Genomic DNA, 19,225 nt, shown 5'->3' on the forward strand with positions numbered 1-19,225 from the left:
CCTAAAATTAGATATAAACCAAAATGCTTGCAACCTTACTTTGAAGTGGGGGAAAAAAAACTTTGGTCTTTTTTTCTTTTTTTTCTTAATAGATCCCTTGTGGAGGACGACGACGCACACATGAAAGTCGCTCTTGGTTATGGTGATATGGGCATTTCTGCTCATCTTCAGGCATCAAAGACTGGAAACACTCGGTTCTTCACAAGCAACACTCACAGCTCAGTGGTTCTCCAGGTGAGACTTCACATCAATGGCACCGTTTCTTTTCAACATTTCAATATTTTCATTGTTAACACAGGTCTAACTGTAATTTTACCCCTCATCTGTTTCTTTGTTCTGCATGTTCACGTGTAGGCGTTAATGACGAACAATATTTTTACAAAGCAAGAAATATTTAACAATTAAGTGGCAGATCTTTCCAACAGAAAAAATCTATTGCCATATTCTGGGCACAGCATAAAAAATGTTTTTATAAAGAATATAAGTGTTGTGTTTTTTTTTTTTTTTTTTATGCTTTTAGTTACCGTATTTTCTTTCTGTTTACTTCCCTGGAGTCACTAAAATATTTACGGTAAATGTTTTTTTTTTTTTTTTACTGATTTGTGGGAAGTTCTACAAGTAAAGGCTACCTATTTTCCTGCCATATTAGGTGACATGACCTTAAAAACTGGGAAAAATTGATTTAAACAAATCATGTCCCTTGTTTACTGTATCTTTATGCTGGTAGATGTCTCCATTCAATATGATTCATTAGGTGCAGAAGGAGGCATCTGTTACACTATTCATTGATGCAATGTGACTATATCTTATTGGGATTTAAATAACTTGTGGAAAATGTTTTATTTTTTGAAACCACAGGACAAGAAGTAGGGAAAAGGGATGTTTAGGGAGAAGGACCAAGATTGGTCCTATAAATGTGTGTTATGAATCCACATACACAGATGCATAGTAACCGACTCTGAGGCTAATCCCTCAGTGGCATTTCATCAGCTCTAATCCTAGGAAATCATTGACATGATGACCATAAAAGGAAAGGTTGTGCGGTCACATTGTGCTGGTTTGAAGTCAGTTTTTCAGCTCCATCGGTTGTACTCCCTTGATTGGCCAGTATTGCAAAACATTTTTTTTAATTGGTCAATAAGTGGTACAAAAAAAAATCTTAAGCCCCTAATGTCAGCCAAAATCAATTGGCATGGATTTAGAATCTATCCACAAAGGTACCAACAATTTCTAATCTAAAGTTGAACCTCTTTACTATCTATTGAACTGGTACTCCCTTGATGTGTATCAAGTCACCCAGGATCATGGTGGAGCTGACCTGGCTCCTGTTATTTCTGCTCTCAAACATGCCTCAGATCAGAAAGAAAAGGTTTGTCCTTTGTTTGTAATGCTACTACATCGATGTACTAGATTATCAAACCTCAATGTTAAGTTCACTCAGGTAATTAAGAGTCAAATCGTATCTGATAACCTGAAGCATCTACAATTTGTGTTGCTGATTTGACAGCCGTTTCTGGCATTGGACTCAGTCCTGCAGTGCTAGTTATCCTTGGTCACCAGCTCCTTTGGCCGCTCATTAATCCTTTGTTGTCACAGCACAGTAAAAGAATGATAACTACTGCTCTCTAGCCTATCTGAGCCAACACACAGAGGGTAGAATCTGCTGTTCTGCATGGGGTTATGTGTTTGCAGGCAGACTTTTCTCAGTGATCATTACTGTTTTAGTTGTTGCTACAGTGTCAGCTTGACTTTTTGCATCCTGGGCGTTTGTGCTAGCTGTCATATCTCTAGTTTCATTAGGTGTAAAAAGCAGCATTTGCCCTGAGGAGATGAAGTTGTTTGAACTGAAGTGTACTTCATGGATTGAAATGATCTTTTTTAAATTTCCTTTTTACAAAAAAATCAACTCTTTCTTCCCTGTCTTCTATTAGGGATTTGACCAGCTTAGGATAGAAGGTTTGCTCTGTGATGTCACACTGGTGGCAGGAGATGGTGATGAAGCTTTTCCTGTTCATCGCGCTATGATGGCCTCCTCCTCAGACTACTTCAAAGCCATGTTCACAGGTTAGTCAGTCTTTCTAGGCTCATCAGGGTAATAGTCTGGGAAGGAAGATAAGTTATGCACATTCACTGTATTCCCTGCAGAAGCTGTGGGAAACTTTAAATGTTATTACTGCTGCTCTGTTTTCATGTGTTTCTTCTACACTAGTCCTGTGACTGTAAACTCAACTTTCCTTTGAATTAATTTTGCCCATCATGTGTGTTTTTGTAAAATGGTGCAACATAGAAAAGTCACAAAAGTAAGTTTAATTATTTAAATGGTTGTTCTTGCTTGAGACCTGAATTTAAGTCATTTTTCTTGAAGTCTTGTAGTTTATTAGTGTTACATTTAGGGTTAAAATATGTGTAGGCAACAGAGCAATGTGCATTTTGGTCGCACATATTACGTGTCGCCAACATTAATTTCCATCAGTTTTGGTGTTTGGCTGCATGTCATTCTGTCCAAATAACATCAGCCTATCCTAAAACCTCATCATTTCAAGTATTAGTTTTTTAAATAGTGTACCGGTATGTTGGCGCAATATGTGGATGTTCCCTTTTTGCTCACTGTTTTTGACCATAGCTGTCTTTTTTTTCTTTCATCTCTTTGTCCTGATTCAGGTGGAATGAAGGAACAGGATTTAATGTGCATCAAGCTTCATGGAGTAAACAGAATAGGCCTAAAGAAGATCATAGACTTTATCTACACAGCAAAGCTGTCTCTCAATATGGAGAATCTTCAGGACACACTTGAAGCAGCCAGTTTTTTACAAATCCTTCCTGTGCTGGACTTCTGCAAGGTTTTTCTCATTTCTGGGGTGAGAAGCCAGGCGCACAAACCACAACTTTCCAACATTAAAAAAAACATCTTTCCCATTGTCCAATCCTAAATTTAGCAAGAGATTTTAGAAGAAGGCAAAATCTAACAGACATTTTTATGGTTATCTTGCAACACAACAAATGATTTGAACTGCATTTCATTTTTAATGTTCACATTTTTGAATGAGGCATTCCTCTGGTTTCTTATCTTACACAAATATATTTCTGCACAAGTTTAATTCAGTTCTTTTCCTTCCATCTTTTTTTTTTAAGGTGTCTCTGGATAACTGTGTAGAAGTGGGGCGCATTGCAAACACTTATAATCTGACAGAGGTGGACAAATATGTGAATAACTTCATCCTGAAGAACTTCCCCTCTTTGCTGGGCACAGGAGAGTTTGTAAAGCTCCCGTTTGAGCGGCTGGCTTTTGTTCTGTCCAGTAATAGTTTAAAGCACTGCACTGAATTGGACCTGTTCAAGGCCGCATGTCGCTGGCTGCGCTACGAAGAAGGTCGAATGGACTACGCTTCAAAGCTCATGAAGAATATTCGCTTTCCCCTCATGAACCCACAGGAGCTCATCAATCATGTGCAGACGGTGGACTTCATGCGCACAGACAACACCTGTGTGAACCTTTTACTGGAAGCTAGCAATTACCAAATGATGCCCTACATGCAGCCGGTCATGCAGTCAGAACGGACAGCCATTCGCTCCGATAGCGCCCACCTGGTCACGTTGGGCGGCGTTCTGCGGCAGCAGCTGGTTGTGAGTAAGGAGTTGCGCCTCTTTGATGAAAAGGCTCATGAGTGGAAGGCGCTGGCACCTATGGACGCCCCTCGTTACCAACACGGCATCGCAGTCATCGGCAATTTCCTATACGTTGTGGGCGGCCAAAGCAACTATGACACCAAAGGAAAAACGGCAGTGGACACGGTGTTCCGGTACGACCCTCGCTACAACAAGTGGATGCAGGTGGCATGCCTTAATGAGAAACGCACCTTCTTCCACCTCAGCGCCCTCAAGGGACATCTGTACGCTGTGGGTGGAAGGAACGCTGCCGGTGAACTTGGTAAGGTCACGTCCTCACTTTTTGTTCTTTTGGAAATACAACAGTCTATTTTTACCCTTTTAATATCAAGCTACACACTTTCAGAAGACTGAACAAATGAAGCTCCAGTACATGCAAAAAATACTCTCTGTAATGCAATGCAACACAAACATTTGAACACATTCTGAGGTAATGACAGGGTTGTGGCTGGATACAGAGCTATGGGAGATAAAGCTGTTGGTGCCGGTTCATATCTGCGTCATTAGGACAATCAAAAGAGGCATACAGATATGTAGATCCATTTCTAGTTCATCCAATGACTAGTTCATAATCCATTTCTTCTAAATAACTGAAACCATATTTGTCTGGATTAACATCCCTCTGTTTACGGCTTTTGTCAACAGATGCTTTTATTTCTGAGATACTTATAGCTTTACTGTTGATCCTGACTAACCAATCTGGAATCCCTGCACCCATAACTGCAGACCACAAAGAGGTGCCACCCAGTACTTAAACTCGGCCATATAACTTCCACAGACAGTCGGAGGAGCCGTTCTCTTCTGGGTTATTATTAGACCAAAGAACAAAGCCCCAGTTCACCGACCGTCTACACGGCTGCCTCTCAGCTTCACGTTCCTCTTCACCACGTGTTATTCAGTCCTGTGCTTTTTAGATGGGCTTGGTGTTTGTTTACTTTGGAGGGGTTTCATGGGTGTGGTTATGCTTTTGCTTTCAAGTGTCCAGATGTAAAAGGAAATGCTCAGAGTGTTGGCATGGATATTTGTAGGGCTTTCAGTCTGCAGGAGAAAGCACTATACTTAATTTGTTGCTACTTTTTTTTGTCAGGTTTTACTTTACTTTTTTTTAAGTCATTAAATAATCTTTTGAAGGGAATTTAAAATAAGTATTTTAAAACTTTAATTAATTTCCTTTAAACATTAATTGTGTAAAGGGCCAGCTAAATGGTGTGCTTCCAGAGAAATTGAATACATTTACATTTCTATTTAATAATTTTTGTTTACTCTTTCATTCAACTGCACTTTCGTGGCATTCTCCAACGCTTGGCTCCTACTGTTTTTGAGGAACTTTTAATCATATTAGTTTTAGCTTTGGCAGCATAAGCATTGACATCTCGTGACATAAAAAAAAAAACGACGTGCATTTAACCCTAATATTTAAGAGGCTGACAAACGAACTCAGGATAAATTGCATTTTGCCCCAAAAAGTACAAATGTGACCCTATTTGACACCTAAATCAGCAAATTCTGTCTATATTTTTCATGTTTTAGCAGGTAAGTGAGATGAGTTGTGCATAAGCCAATGGGGTCTCATGGCTGTCAGTGATTGGATACTGTCACTTCTCATATGTGTTGTGTTGGATTTTTACTCCTTTTGCAAAAAGTCTTCAGACACCTAGATTTGTGTTTATATTTTAGTACTTATTATTTCCTGCAGTTGGTGCATTCTGATATTTAAATCTGTGTTTGAGCTCCCACACTGAGCCCCCCCCCACCCCCCCATGCGTCATTTGCTGCTATTTGTCCTCTTTAGTTGTCTTGACCTACTTTCTGCTAATATATTATTTTCTTCCCCCATTTTTCCCCCCTTAAATTTTTTTTAACCCCGGCTTTAAGCTACTGTGGAGTGCTACAACCCAAGGACGAATGAATGGACGTACGTTGCCAAAATGAATGAGCCACATTATGGACATGCTGGAACGGTCTATGGAGGCTATATGTATATATCAGGTAAGCTGCTGCATTAAATTAAAACTTCACTGTTTTTTTTTAACTATTATAGCAAAGTAGAAAATAATTCAAATCAGAATACAGACATTGCTGTATTTAATTCCATCGTGGATAAGACAGATCCAGAACATTCCGATAAGAATGTGGTTTGCTAAATTTGTATAGCTCTCTGTATCTTAAAAAAATATTGTTGTATTACTTGCAGACATGAGCAAAATTTCTCTACGCGTTGTGGTTTAATTTGTGCTTTGCATACGTTTAAATGCTGTAAGGATTTTGTGCTTCAAGCACCATCTAGATATGAAGAATGGGTGGACCTTTGGGCAGTTTGTTCTTGTTCTTTAAAGGAAGCATCAGCTTCCCCCCCCCTCCACTTCCTGCTATTGACAAAATAATACTGCAGTATGGAGATGAGCCCTAGTTTCTCAGTGTGACTAATCCAGAGCGATGCTACAAAAGAAGGGAAGATTGGTGGCAGAGAGGAATTTGGAAGGATGGTGCAAAGTAGAGGACAGAAGCCTGTGTAGGAGGTGTAACACAGAACGTACACTGGTAATCCCTCCTGGCCATGGGTGCAATAATCCTTCTGCAACACACCAGCAATAAACAGAGGTGTTGGAAAAGCATGGGCTAAAGCTGAAGCTTGTAAGTCTCCATCAGAGGAAGGAAACTACAATAGCAGTTTATTGTACCGTGCTGCAATTTTCAGAACTCAATAGAACAGAGCAGAGTTTTGCAAGAGGGCGGGACTGATCAGAGGGTCTTGCTTTCATCAGCATTCAGGTGTGATCTGAGCTGAACTGATGAAGCTCAGAATAAACCGCCCCACATTGAATGTGTGACTATCATTGTGACCGAGCTTTCCCTTTTGTGTTTACAGATTTATCACTGTGACCCCTTTCTGTTGGGTCATTTCACACACTGTAAACGTTCAAAACCCATCCTGTCTGTATGAATGATGCCTGTATGCGCATGCAAGATTTTTGTCTTTAGAAAACGCTTGAAAGGCTTTATTGAACTAGAATTCACCGTTCTACGTTAATGTACTTGATTTAATGCATCATTCTGGGTTTCTAAAGGGTGGTTTGTTTTTGAGATCTTGTACTGAATCATCAATGCTATCCTTATTGTACTGAATCTTAGCAAGCTGACCTGAAACCAGGAAGTATTGAACAACCTCCCAGAGACTAGTAATGTTCTGCTTTTGACTTTTGACTACATCAATGTGTAGCAACATCTTCATATCAAGCTCAAATTCGGATCATTTGGGTCCAATCAGACACTTATCTAAAGGTGTATTCAGACTGAAAAAATCCTTTATTCCGTATCGAGTACCGAACCTTGTGTTCAGTGGCGCAAAAAGTGGACATGCGGCATATGCGTCGGATAGGGGCCCCGGCCAAAGGGGGCGCCAAACCGAAGTTGTGAAAATTATTTATAGAATTTAATAATAATTTAATTTAAAGAATTTCTTTAACTAGATGTACAAAACACTGAAAAGGTTTTTATCCTAAGACTGAAACGGCACTAAATGATGATAAAGCTGTTCCTATGGGCAGGAGTAGAGAGAAGTACCGGTATGTGTGATGGTGGGTAAGTTGGTGTTTTTTTTGTTGTTTTTTTTTTATTGTTAAAAGTTTGGATAATTATTTTTTATGAGTGACTATTTAGTTTACAGCCTTTTGCTTTAAATATCACTTCGACTGAACGACATTTTGGATTTTAGTTGAACATTTGGAGATGTTTACCAACAATAAAAAATATTCTATTCTAGTACACAACTAACTTATCCAACAAAAATATAGTTTAAAATTAAAAATTTCTCTAATTTTACTTATAGTTTAGTCACTGTATGCTTTGAAAATCTTCCTAACAATGTTTATATGATATAGCTATGAGGATAAGAGAAAGATGAGAAAAGAGAAAAAGAATCAGAACAGATGGAGGAAAGAACCAGGTTGGTCTTATGGTCGAGGGCAAAGCCAGTTAGTACCAAGTATGTCATTTCAAATAGTATTCTTACTAAAAAACATGCATTAGCAAGATGTTTAATTTATTTAAAACATGAAATAATTGTTGCTTGGCCACATGATTTCTGATGACAAAGAGAGCAGAGATGACTTCAGGTAGGAATAATTAAACTATTAATTCACAAAAACCTAGATGCTCATTCTAGTTTAAACTTCTGCTGACCACCTGTTCACTTATTTTGGGGAAATAAGTGCAGACATACATGACAAGTCAGTGCCAACAGAAGAATGAGGAGAGATGTTTAGCTGATGATTAAGAGGGAGAAGAACAGAGAGGTACAGAGGTGGCCGCATACCCCTATGAAATGAGGTAGTTGCGCCCCTGCTTGTTTGGTCTGTACTCAGACTGGCATCAAGCGGCCCATTCTGTTACCGACCAAAGCTTGTGAACTAAACCACGTGACCAAAAATCTCTTCAGTCATTAGCCAGGAACTGTGCTGCGCTTTACAGATCTTATCAGGACAGTTCACTTATTAAAACTCTATATATCAATTACCAGTTTTGAACGTCAGGAACAAACTTTTCTTGTTACTTTGGTACGGTGAAGGCATGCTGCAAGCGGTTACTGGAAAGGAGACGTGCTGTGTTTGCTTTAACTCACAGGATGCTAGCAACTGCAGGGATGAGGGGACAACGGGGAAATGTTTAGGACACATAGATTGTCGGGGAAACGGTGTGAGAAGCAGTGTGTCACGTTAAAATTTGTTTAAATGACCCTACAATTATCAGATCACATGTCAATGAGTTGCTGTGTCTCATTGTTGAGGTTTTATGACATTATTTAGAAGAGAAGGAACTACAAGGTACCTGTTGGGGTGACGCCACGGGCGCGTGCTGCGTAACGAGACACAGAAAAGCATGCAAGAAGCTTTTTCAGAGGTGTTAAAATAAACATTCTAAAAAATTGGAACCATTTTTTTCTGTTTGATAACTTAATATTTGTCTGCAGCTCAAATGTTGCTTCATTCCTACTCGGTTTCCGTCGGCTGCGGTGGCTGTTTAGGTTCAGTTGTTCCGCTCCAAGGATGGACTGTATTCAAACTGAACAATCTTAAAGCGAACCAAGGCTCAGTCCGATTGGAAACGAATCGAGACCACCTCCAAAGATAAGACCGAGAGCGGTTCCTGGTCCCTGATTAGAGTTTATTTGGGTGTATTCAGACTGAATATTTGTTCCGGGTTATCAGGGAAACAAACTCTGGTTCACTTAAAGCAGACCAAATGGGTCCAGTCTGAATACACCCTAAAACTGTAAAATCAGACACTTATTTTCTAAGTTTTGTTTTCATTAAATGCATTTTATGAAATTAACTATGGTTAAGAAAAGTTGAATTATTTTGATTAAACCAGAAAGTTTGTTTCTTTGCTCTAACAGTGTGTTGAATAAGTTTAAGATGTCTATAATGTTCTGTTCTTGGACCAATCCTTGTTTTAAAACAACCGAGATTTAATTTTTTATGCAAGTATTGAAGCTGCCCGTTTTCAAAGCTTGAAAATTCTGTCAAAGTGACACAAAGTGACGCCTTCATATCCTGTCTGAACTACTGAAGTGCAATTCTTTGAAAAAGAACAAATACAGACATTTAAAAACTTTATTTACCTAAATCTTCATAGTTCAGGCTCAAGGCTACCTTAAAAATGTGATCACTTACTTTAACCTCACAACATTTCTGCGCTTTCAGATATGAGCCTTAATTCTTCGTCCCAGTATAAAATAAAAAGCTTTAGTTGTCAGCCTTTTTCCAGAGGAGCCAAGATGCACCATAGTCCAAGTGACTCTACTAATTGAAGCACATCCCAAAACATAGTTTCAAAAAAATGTTGTTTAAACTTCCCTTTTATTTATTAATTGCATGATTACCTATACAGTTGATAACATTTATATATTTGTGTTCTTGACTAATCTGTTACATTTTAATTGTAAAAGGGGAAAAGTTGAAATAAGCTGTTTGATAATCATTTTTAATCTGAGACACAAGGTTTTTTTTCCCTAAAATCAGCCTGCTGTGGCTTCTCTCCATTATTGCTGTAAAGCAGATTACACCCTGGTTTGTTTACATCTGGATTTTATAAACGTATAAGAAAAGGGCTTTTTATTTCAACTCATGCTTAAGCTTTTTGCTGTTTGGGTTTATTTTCATATTGTCCTTTGAACCAATGTGTTCACTGGGTTTCCACTTCAAGTACTTAACCCTGATATATGACGAAATTCTGTAAATTATTATTGCTTGTGATGAGAAAAAACTGCATAGATGCAGTTAATTACGAAAAGAAAAGCTTCAAGAAATGGCAGAATTGAAGAAGTTGACTATAGTCACGAGCCGAGTTAATCTGCCAGCTGTTATTTTATCTTCAGGCTGAGGTGTGCAGTTCTTGGTTTTACTGCTCTCTTTTTATATTTGCATTTCTGCTGAGGATGGCTTATTACGCGTCGGTGATCCAGGTCAAAAGCTTGGTACGTTTAATTTTTTTTTATTTTTTTTTTTACGCTGCACATGTGCAGTCTAAAAATGCACAGTCTGTAGATAAACGATCTGTTACCGCTTTAGATTAATGCATGCGGCCGTCAGTGATCGAAATGTCAGAGCTCAGAGAAGAGTTTAAAGATTATTATGCAGGTAGGCGGTCACTTCTCATCAGAGGAGCTTTGTTGCTGCAAGGGGTTCATTGGAGCACTGCGAGTCCCAGGGGTTACAGTCTCGCTGTGCAAGGTGACCCATGCTGGAGAGCGCCTCTGTCACAGCACATTAGGTCACTTTCTGCGGCTGCACGGCTTTGCTGCCTGAAGGTATTCTGTCAGCTGGATGAACCTGACAAATGTACTCAGCTAGCAGACCATCACAGCTGAAGTGTTGTGTCAGAGATCAGACACGAGCGCTAAACCAGCGCAGTGCCACAGAGATAAAGACCCGCAGTCTGAACTTTATTTAAAGCTTTTTAGGAAACTTTTGAGCCCTTCACTCTAATTTGTCCATCAGGATTAGATTGCTTTCACCCTGAACCCACGAAATAGGATTTTTTTTTTGCGAGCTTTGCTGGCTGAATTACCTTTGGCAGCTGTTGCAGCCTCCTGTCCTTTTGGCGAGACGTGACATGACAAGCCTCGCACACCTGGGCCGGAAGGGTGGACCCGCTCCTCCGTGCTGATCCGCTTGAGCTCTAGCAGTTGAGGTGAGAGCTGTCGCTTGGCAGCCGTTTCCAGGTCTCTTCATGTTTGCTGGATTGGGTTTGAGCTCTTACTCTGCCTGGACTTCTCAAGGACATTTCTCTGCTTTAGGACAGACGACTGAATGTTTTGTCAAGCCGTTAAAAGTTCATTCACAGGAAATGAGGCTTTTAAAAATGTGGACATAGACCTTTGACCAAAGACCAAACTTAAAATTCTTAAATCTTTGCTGCAAAATGTTAAAGAATAAGGTTTTAGACAAAGAAAAGTATAGAAAGTCTAGAAGAATTTTAGAAAGAAAGGTATAACGTTATGAACCCCCTGCACAGAGTGTTGGTAATATCCCCTAATGCTTCCATTCCACTTGTACACAGAACACTGATCCATAATTCTCTGTAGTGATTGAACGACTCCAATCTCTGCTTGTTTCCCTGCTCTGGAATGTTCTAATTGGCTGGACACACCTGTTCCAGGTTATCAGCCGTTAGTCGGTCCCGGATCTCTGGAAAACATGCAGACACACACGGCTCTCGGAGCCACCCTTTGGTTACACAAACTATTACGTTTCCTCCCAGGGAACAGTCGAATTTTTGATAGACTTATGCCAGTTCAAGATCTTTTCTACCTCTAACTAAGAGGCAACTGGGACCAATTTAAGCAGCCTCCATGACGCTATGGGTGTGTTTCTTGATTTGAATTGGGTTCAAGTGATCTGGATATCTGTCTTCCACATTTCAATAGGAAAATTTCCGTTGTAAGTTGAGAAAGTCGTATATACGTTTAATATGGGGACCGACAAAGAGAACACCAGTCCAACTGCTGATGGTGTATTTTGGTCAAGTTGTTGGATCGGAGCTTTATTTTTTCTGAATAGTGCCCTCAAACATCTTTGTGAAGGATAACAGCAGCTGTACCTAATGGAAAGAGCGCTTTTAAAAAGCCTTTTAGTTTATGGATAAATGACATCAAAGTAGCGTCATCACACCTTAACCCCTTAGGACAGAGTTGAACTCTTCTAGAAGATATTTGAGTGTCAGGTTTTAGTTTGTGCTCTGTAACCCTAACATCCTTTATTAGATGAGGTGATTGAGATCCAGACGCTTCATATTTAGGCTTGTTTGCTTCTTCGTGGGGTTTTCTCCACGTTTCAAAAAACTGCTCTGTGGATTTTGCCACTTTATTTAACCAAAAAAAAAAAACATGAGGGAGGAAGCTTTCTTGCCAATTCCTGCATAAAGATAACAATTTTTGCACATAGAATCGCTGCTGCGTTTATGCATGTGTGAGTTTGCACCAGAGAGACCAAATCCTCCAGACATCCTTTGGTGTTTATGTGAAAACGGTCTGCAGGAAAGTTTATTTTTTTCTTTCGCGCTCTAAAAGGTGTGAATTCATCATTTATACTGAACTGCTGTGATGTTCATGATGGCCTGTATGCTCCCCTAGTATAAGGGATCAATACTCTGTGGTCGTAACATCAGGCACGACTGCTGATCCTTAATGGGACGACGTGTTCACAGAATATCAACTCTTAATTATGGGGCATTTGTTAGAAACTGCTGAGCTCCTGTTTACCTCTAACCCGAGTGTCGGTTTTTCATCTTTTCAGGTCCCATGTGGGCCAACACTAATTTAACCGGGTCTCCGGTCGTACAGGCCAACTGCAGCTCATTACACATTAGCGTGTGGAATCAAATAAAACCAAAAATTTATCTTGCCGTGATGTCACCGGATGCATCACATGATCCTTTTTTTTTTTTTTTTCCAATTCTCGCTCTGATTGCGTGTTGTATTACTGGGATGCTGATCAGACATCTTTATTTCAGAGGCGGGTTAAAGCCCTTGAGCCGAGTCAGTGTATCAGTGGGGCCTCCTGGGAGGCATTACAAAGCCGTTTTGCTTTTTTAACTCTAGTTTTAGGACTTGCTCTGAACTGGTTTATAATCAGGCCGTCTCTGAGTTTGATCAGCTCCAGGACAGATGTGACGGTACAGATGTGACGGTACAGATGGCAGGCTCCAACAATGAACATGCACCCAAATCTAGGGGCAGCAGCAATGGAGGGATCCTGCCTGTAAATAGGCATGCGCTGCAAATCTTCACTACATTTGCTCCCAGTCACTTTGCCTGGGGTGGGGGGGCTGGCTGCCGTCCAATTGCATGCTGGGATTGTGTTCCTCTTTATTTTAAGCTTTCCCTGTAGACATGTCCTGTTTTCCCCCCCTCTTTCCTCCCAGTTTTTGCCCAGCTTTTGTGTCCCGGTGTCTACAGTCTGTTTGTGCATATGTTAACGGGGGCTTTGTAATTGTGTTCCGCTTTGTACTGACGGCGCAGAATCAACACAATATCACACCACAGGGGGGAGTCCAAACAACTAATGATGCGACTCTGGTTTCTTTAATTAGTGTTTTAATCTGTGTTCTCATGTTTGATGTGGTTTGAAACGAGGATCAGGAAAAGATTAGTCGTTAATGTATGAAACCCTCGTATTTTTCCTCTTGTCAGATTATTCCAGGGTTATGGCTGCTGCCATGCTGCCCTACTTAAAAGGAAATGACTGATGTGATTGACGTGAAGTGTTTTGGGGTTTTATTAATACATTTTCCTGTCCCACCCCATCTCTGCAGGAGGAATCACTCATGACACCTTTCAGAAGGAGCTTATGTGCTTTGACCCAGATGCGGACAAATGGACTCAGAAAGCCCCCATGACGACGGTGCGGGGCCTGCACTGCATGTGCACGGTGGGCGACCGGCTTTACGTGATCGGGGGCAATCATTTCCGCGGCACCAGCGACTACGACGACGTGCTCAGCTGCGAGTACTACTCGCCGGCGCTGGACTTGTGGACGCCCATCGCCGCCATGCTGCGAGGGCAGAGCGACGTGGGAGTGGCCGTGTTCGAAAACAAGATCTACGTGGTGGGCGGCTACTCGTGGAATAATCGCTGCATGGTAGAAATAGTTCAGAAATACGACCCGGAGAAAGACGAATGGCAAAAAGTGTTTGACTTGCCCGAGTCGCTCGGTGGGATTCGGGCCTGCACGCTGACAGTTTTCCCCCCTGAGGACATGTCGGGCTCGCCCTCTAGAGAATCCCCCCTCTCTGCACCTTGATGAGTAAAGAAGTGGGGGGGGCGAGGGTCCTCCTGTTTTGCCTATACCCCTCCCTAGAACCTGCTCTACCAACACACCTGATGGGACGTCGTTTGCACTTGCTCTTTGGAGACCTGTACCTGTACTGCATCCACGAGAATCCTGAGGTCCACGTCCATTGCAGCTGTGCAGAAACTCCTTCCTGACTGAATAAACCGACATCATAACGCGGTTTGGCAACCTAATTACACTTTACTGTTGCTCCCTTTTGACAGAATATACCTTGACTTGAAACTTTGCAAATCAACTTTTCTACCTGATGTCTTTGAGGTTTTCTTATGTCTCGTTTCCTCGGTGATCTACCTTGAGACGCTGACTACCGTCTGACCTACTTCTAGTCTATGCCAGGTTAATGCAGGTGATCTAAGAGAGCAGCCAGGAGAACGGATGAGCTCTGAAATGGATGGTTTTTAACTCAGGGGTTGGCCCAGGCCCCGTCTGCGTCTCTCACAGTTTCAGCGTTGCTATGAAGCTGTTAACAAAATGTTTTCTAAATTTAATAAACATGGTTTTGAAATTAATTCAAAATGTCATCATTGAGTGAGAGAATCAATGAAGCTTGAAGTCTGCATCTGTTGAATTTGTGACAAGTTTTCCTGCAGCTTCCCACGTTTGCACCAGCTTGGTTTGGTTTTGCCAAACCGTCTTCCAGATAATTGGATTCCAGCCGCCGTTGATCCCAGCGAACGCTCCTGACCAAAGTTCCCGATGCGTGCTCATTAATCAGCAGTGAGACTGAGGTCTGCTTCCTTGACCTGTGTTTGTGAAGCATCTCTGTAATGAATGAGCTGTGGAGGTGAGTCTAAATCAATCCGTGTAAGCAAGTTTGTTTAACTGTTACAAACAATGCAGCGTTCAATAAGCACCAACATTAACCATTTATTTAAAACAAAATCTATGTCTTTGGTCAAAGCTCAGTTCTGAGTGCTGATGCCAGCCGCGGGGAACCGGCGGCACAAGGAACTTCTCTGCGTTGACGCCGGCTTGCTGCAGGTCCGTCCGCCGCAGTCGCCTTTCCTCCCGTCCTCTTGGCAGACGGCGACATCGCCCACAGTCTGCCCACCGGCGATGATGAAAGCCTTTACATGCAGCATATGGCGTCAGAGGCGTCTCTCCTTCTCAGTAACCAGACATGAAAGGTTTGTAACCATCAGGTGAGATCAGGCTGAAGATGTAAATCCTCATTATATTCCTATTGTAGCCGGTTAATGAGCTGTTGCAGCAGGGTTTGATTTTTAGACTTCAAACGCTGGTTTCTGTGTTCCTGAAGACTAGTTTGCATAATGCTTTTTTATTTTTATCAGTATTGTTCGTTTTTTTTATTAGACTTGTCTTGTCTCGACACCCCCCACCCCCACCCCACCCCCATTGCTATTCATCTTTCAAAGAAAGTTTTCGTCTCTAGTCACCAAATTCTATGATTGCCACAAAAGATTGGGGGGGGGGGGGGTAATTCAGCTTAATTTGTTGACTAGCTTTTGAAGAGTTTACCTTTTTGACAGGATTAGGAAATATTCTGATTAAAAGAGACATTTTAGTTTTTTTCTTTGGTTTTTGTGTCCGATCATCTTTTGATTTAGAGGACCGTAATCATGATGATGCAGTTTTTAGGCTAAATCCAAAACCCTGTGTCATTTTCTAGTAGTTTATTAGAAATTCACCTCTGAGTTATGGGGGAGATTGTTGGGGTGGAGTAAGCCTGCCCTGACTTCCCATCATCCCTTTGTTTACACTCTCTGGCGAGCAATATTGGAGCTATCCAGCCGTATATTTTTTTTTCTGCCACTCAGACGAGGAAAACAAAGATTTTCTGCATGTGGACGGACCAGAATGGGGACAAAACAAGATGATTATACCATCTGCTTTGGCACAATTCAAGTGAATAATAAAGTAGTTGAGTTCATTTCTTTTTTTTTGTGTGTGTCTCAGAGAACCTTGTTAAGCTGCAGTGACCTAATGTCTCCTGAATCTGCTTGGATTGAGCTGCTTCACCTGCTGGGCTGTAGTCATACTCCATTATCTACTTTGTTGAGAAAAACATATTGAAATAAAAGGGTTTAATCAGCTTTCATGGAGAGTCTAACCTATTTTGGATCTTGTGAATAAAAAAAAGCCAGATTTTCCTTTTTTTTTGGGGGGGGGGGGGGGGGGGGGGGTAAGATTTCACATAAGGTTTCAGAGCAAAGGTTCAACTCTTGCCTTATGCTTTATGTGCCAGGATTCCATCTTGATTATTGTGAAGGGTCGGTGTCAAAAGTGTGCAACCTTTAGATATTCATGAACAGTAGCACCCCAGACCCCTAAAGGCACGGAGAACTGGAGCAAAAAGAAATTCAAGCCCCGCCCCTCACCTTTACCCCCCCTTCCAGCTTCACAACCTGAGTTCCTTATATTGCCGCGATTGGTGTTGCAGATAGGAGGGTGGATTACGGCCCGACTGCTGACACGTTTTAGCGTCGAGGTGGGTCTCCAGACGACAACTCCTCTCAGCTCATCGCATCCAGGAAGTGACCCAGTTTCTTCAGGCTGCTGGATATGTTTACACACGCAGAACACTGACGCCATTGTCAGTCAGCAAGCGTCTCTGTCAGCAGTGAGGAGCTGGAGGCTGGAACTGTAACTAAAGTTCCAACGTGCACTCTCCATCATGATGAAACGGTCTGCGCAGCATCACTGCTGTCCTCCAGCTCCACAGATATTGATCCTTCCTGTCTGGCAGACGGCCAACACATCCTGATGTTTTTACACTAGATACAGTTATTTTAGTGCGGAAACACAGACAGGTTTATGTTATCTGACTAAATAGAAAGGAAAAAAAAAATCCCTGCATCTCTTCTCACCTTTTGCCATGAATATTCAGACGAGGTCAGCTCCTGGCTGCCCTTGTGAGCTAACAATCCCCCATGGCTGTGTCCTGAATAATCTGCCCTGATTCGTCTCCTGCTTCACAGCTTTTTCCTGCCATGCCAGATGTGGGAGAGGGGAGATCTAATTGGGATTTGTTTTGTTCAACATCTGGTTATTCACCAGTCCTAGTTTTTAGGTGACAGATCAATGCGTTGCATCTTTCATTTAGGCATGCTCTGTGTGCAGATTTCTACTGTGGATCCATAATTATCTTCCTTTTGGCCTAAAAACAGGACGCATGCTAGACTGCATCTTGTGATTAATTAGTTCCCAGTTCGAAGTTGTCAAACTGTTCCAACCGATGTTGATAAAGATGAGCCGACTTTCAGTTTTAGAACTTTTTTTTTGTTTGGGCGCAGCTGGAGTTTCTTCCACCTTTTTCATGAAAGTTTCCTCCCCTGTTCAAAGTGCATGGCAGACTTTACAGACAGGAAGGCTGTCAAAGGTGTATATCTGCCTTCAATTCAATGCATGATGGGATATGCTTCAATGCCTCCCTGACAAGGAAAGGGAGAAGAGGAAAGAATATCAATTGAAAGAAAGTATGAGGAGAGCAATGCAGTCTGTACACTGAGGGGCCTCCAGCCGAGAAGAAATCCTGTCAGGCTGCTAAAACACATTATGGAGAGTTGATTTTGAATTCATCCATGTACTGCAGATTAGCCTCAAGGAAAGAGCCTCCTCACTTGAAGATGTTAGTGGGGGGGTGCAGGATTGGAGCGAATCAGCTGCTCTGGGAACACGGCTTGACCTTATAGGGTTAAATACAGCTTTTCATCCCCGTTAGGTTTTTTATTTCTAGAAATTCATCTGACCGCTCGGAAGCTGGACTCGCTGGAAACGTCTGCAAACTCGCTAAGAGAACAGGTCGGCAGAACAGCTGGCTTTGACCCGCAGCCAGCGGCTTTGATTCAATAACGTGAAGGAAGAGTTGGAGTGAAAGCAGGTCAAAGCACACACCTGAAAGACCTGATCTGAAATGCTATTAATCATTAAACATTATGATGCATTTAAAGGAAAAGTGCTGCAATGACAGTTCTAAAGAAGACTTGAATTAAGATCCACTTAAGAGAAACGTTACTTTTAAACAAAAGTTATTTAGTGGAAACAAAATAATAAGACAAATGCTGAATAACTGAAAAAGATATGCTGGTATTTTATACCAGGAGCACAAATGTATTCATGGTTTTATTTTGTTTTTTAAATAAAGACCTTCCAAAGCCTGCGGTTGTGCACTGAAATTGTTTTTTTAAGTTTTCTCATCATTACAGGAAATTGTAATGCTGCAGCGAATTTAAAATTAAATTGATAAAAATGCTCCAAAATGAGAAGCATGAATCATTCCAATGTAGCGCAGTGAAATATCCATTCATCAATTATCATGACCCCCTTTGTCCTCTGGAAGATCACAGGGAAATGAACGGAATACCTGACAATAAAAACATTGAGGAATTTTTGAGAAAATCATTAAAAGGAAAGTATTTTTTGTAGCCCTGGACATGACATTCAAAAAATAGTAAATTGTTCCCTCAAATTTATATTTTGTGGAGGCAAATTAGTATTTTAGTATCTTCAATTCCTACTATTGATTGGTTCCCGGATAAGGCAAGTTTCTACAATTTGTGGCTTCAAAATACTAATTAGTAGCAACAAAATGCAAATGTGTGTCCACAAATTGATCTGTGGGAGCATTTTTGGGGGGTTCATGTTCAGTTCTCCGTGAGAAATGAATGTGTAAAAGATATTTTGATGCATTTTTTTAATTAAAAAAAGCCATCAGAAATGACTTTGGTCATGTCATTTCTGATGCCAAAAAGGTTATTTTAAGATAATTAAATGCCTACAATTTTTCTTAAAAATAATTTTTAGCACAAATCAATCTTTCAGTTACATTTGTTACCAGTTTACATTTGCTCATCAGTATCATGTAATCTATAAATAAAGTGAATCATAACTGTGCTTTAACTAATAGCCTAACTATGTCCACAAATAAAAAAAGCAGTTCTCTTACTTTCCTCTCACTTTTAGATCCACCACTGAGTGGATTTGTTTGTTGTTCTGAGAAGAAATGTGAAGAATGAAGCGAGAGCTCCAGTTTGAGTGAGAGTGACAGTGGCGCTGACGCCAAACTGATTTATAAGCTTCCTCTCCAAGCTCAGCTCAGTTTCAGCTCTGTCCTGTGTCATGCCAGGTTGCCATGGTTACTCAAGCTCCTCAACCAGAGAAGTGGATGGGGAGCAGTGATAATTTTTCTCCTGCTTTCCTTCATGAAGTGCGCTTGTGGAGCAGTTCTGGAGAATTTAGATGATTTT

General features: G+C 41.1%; 1 protein-coding gene across 4 annotated transcripts in view; it reads left to right on the top strand.

The window, feature by feature from the left end:
- klhl13 (kelch like family member 13) overlaps positions 1-14,527 on the top strand; it is a 31,308-nt gene extending 16,781 nt beyond the window's left edge. For 3 of the 4 annotated variants that reach the window (XM_004076340.3, XM_020708907.2, XM_011483437.3), the window contains 6 exons: positions 93-234; positions 1,932-2,064; positions 2,662-2,858; positions 3,133-3,928; positions 5,542-5,655; positions 13,480-13,967. In XM_004076340.3, coding sequence (XP_004076388.1) covers positions 93-234; positions 1,932-2,064; positions 2,662-2,858; positions 3,133-3,928; positions 5,542-5,655; positions 13,480-13,967 — 1,870 coding nt within the window. Of the gene's footprint in view, positions 1-92; positions 235-1,931; positions 2,065-2,661; positions 2,859-3,132; positions 3,929-5,541; positions 5,656-13,479 lie in introns of all 4 variants that reach the window. The other variant, XM_020708906.1, reaches the window with a different exon arrangement.
- The last annotated feature ends 4,698 nt before the right edge of the window (positions 14,528-19,225 follow it).

Source organism: Oryzias latipes, chromosome 14 (genome assembly GCF_002234675.1).
Source record: "Oryzias latipes chromosome 14, ASM223467v1".
In the NCBI taxonomy this organism is placed as follows: domain Eukaryota; kingdom Metazoa; phylum Chordata; class Actinopteri; order Beloniformes; family Adrianichthyidae; genus Oryzias; species Oryzias latipes.